Raw genomic sequence first — 2,084 nt, 5'->3', positions numbered from 1 at the left:
TCACACTTTAAAGAGGATACGTACCTAAGATAGTCTACTGTGTGCTTTTCAGCATCATTTTAAGAGTTTTAAATAACAGTTGTTCACACATCTCATTGCCACTCTCCTCTGTTAGTAAGGGATTATTTTTTTGGTTTTGGCCTTTCAGACCCGAGAGTGTATGGAACAGTTACAGCTGGAAGACCGTGTCCTCTGCCTTCATAATAGATGGCGAACCCTCTATGCTGGCCTAGCAAATGGCACTGTGGTCACATTCGACATAAAGGTCAGTGGTTGGGGAAGCAGGATGGATTTCCCTGCCCTCTGTCTCCGGTAGGAAACAGCATGTAGTAATTTTCCTGTCTGTGAGGAAGCGACAGAACTAGCCTTTATTCAAAACCCACTCTCTTGTGCAAGTGAGATCAGTCCTTTATTCTGTCTGCTCAGACTCACATGTGCTAGGACCAAAGTGCAGCCTTACTAAATTAAACCAAGCCTTGATATTTGGGCCAAATAATGAGTCATATGTTAAACCAGTCCATCTGATTTACGAGTGACACCATGGAGAATGAATGTGACTTCCCTGACGTGTGACACTGCTGTAGCTGGGGACTGTTCTGTAAAGTGAAGTCATTTTGAGGTTTCCCTTAACAGCCATGCAGCCTCATTCTTTTCCAGCTTATTTGGAGAGCAAATTTCACCATCTTCCTATGCTGGATCCCAGAGTTTCTTAGCTTATGTTGCTGTGATAAAATACCCAATCAAAAGCAACTCAAAAAGAGTTTATTTGGCTGACAATTCAGGGTTACACCATTAAGTAGAAGTCAAGGAAAGAACTTGAAGCAGCCAGTCATATCCACAGGCAGGACCAGAAAGAAGTGAATACGTATATGCAAGCTTTTCTGTATTTGGCTCCCTTACCACACTTACAGTCAGGATCTAAACCCAGGGAATGGTGTACCCACATTGGGCAGTCCATGTCCTTCCCCCATCCTCCTCTCTGTCCCACTTAGTGCATTCAGGACAGTCTCTCATATTACCCACAAACCAAACTGACAAATCTCATTAAGACTTTTTTCCCCAGATGATTGTGTCTAGTTGATAAATAAAACTACCACTATACAGAGTAAGGTTAAGTTGATAGCTGATAGGATAGGTAGCAAGCTTATGCCTCAAGAGACTTGTCATTTCTATTTTAGAAGGTACATTGACAAGCTTGGAGAAGACTTACTAGTAGAATCAGGGACACCTTGTCGCAGGCTTTGTGGCAGCTGACATGAAAGGACAGGCTAAAGATGAGAGAAGGGAATAGGAGCAATATCCATGGAGGCAGGGGTTGGAAGTGTGGCTGCTGTAGCTCCACACCCCATCAATGCCAGGGCTCCTCTGCCACAGCACTGACTAGGACTGTGTAAGGAAAAGCATGCAAGGTAGTTTTGGCCTTTTGGAAACTTTTCAAATAAAAATTGAAGACTCTAGTATACCTAGTATAATCAAGTGATTTGATCCATTGATATTTGTGATAAGTGCAGATTTTTAATTGAAGTGCCAGTCTCCTGATTAGATTGAATTAGGCAATAGGAATAAAAACAAAAGGGCAAATTACAATTCTATTTATAAGGACAAAAGCTTAATAGTTATATTTTTCTCTTGTGCAGGTATTGTTGTCAGAGATTGACATTACAAAGAGACTTTGATGTCAGGCAGAAAAGGTTTTGATGGCTGAAAGTCAAGAAGTAGAGGACAGATTTGAAAATTTTTGCATGCATGAATTTTGCAAATCAGAGCTGGCTCTTTTTGGCCTGTGTTTTAGAATGCAGAATATAGTACTCAAGATAGACTGTTTACCTTGCAAGCTCTGTCCATCACTAGACACTGAACTCCAGGCAATTCTTAGCATGTCAAGATGGCTTGAAGTCATTGCTCAGCTGCCAACTGTACTTTCTGCTGAGCTTCTGGGAGTTTTACTTCATGTATGTACCCAGAATATCTTTTTTAAAAATGTTTGCAGAGGGCTGGTGAGATGGCTCAGTGGGTAAGAGCACCCGACTGCTCTTCCGAAGGTCCAGAGTTCAAATCCCAGCAACCACATGGTGGCTCACAAC

At 41.9% G+C, this 2,084-nt stretch overlaps 1 protein-coding gene across 5 annotated transcripts in view; it reads left to right on the top strand.

The window, feature by feature from the left end:
• Positions 1 to 2,084, top strand: part of Znf106 (zinc finger protein 106) — a 53,358-nt gene that overhangs the window by 40,084 nt on the left and 11,190 nt on the right. For all 5 annotated transcript variants that reach the window (XM_029470769.1, XM_029470765.1, XM_021157032.2 and 2 more), the window contains one exon: positions 149 to 265. In XM_029470769.1, coding sequence (XP_029326629.1) covers positions 149 to 265 — 117 coding nt within the window. The remainder of the gene's footprint in view (positions 1 to 148; positions 266 to 2,084) is intronic.

This window comes from Mus caroli, chromosome 2 (genome assembly GCF_900094665.2).
Source record: "Mus caroli chromosome 2, CAROLI_EIJ_v1.1, whole genome shotgun sequence".
Classification (NCBI taxonomy): domain Eukaryota; kingdom Metazoa; phylum Chordata; class Mammalia; order Rodentia; family Muridae; genus Mus; species Mus caroli.
The sequence above is the reverse complement of the archived record's forward strand: the minus strand, read 5'-3'. Positions and strand labels throughout refer to the sequence as shown.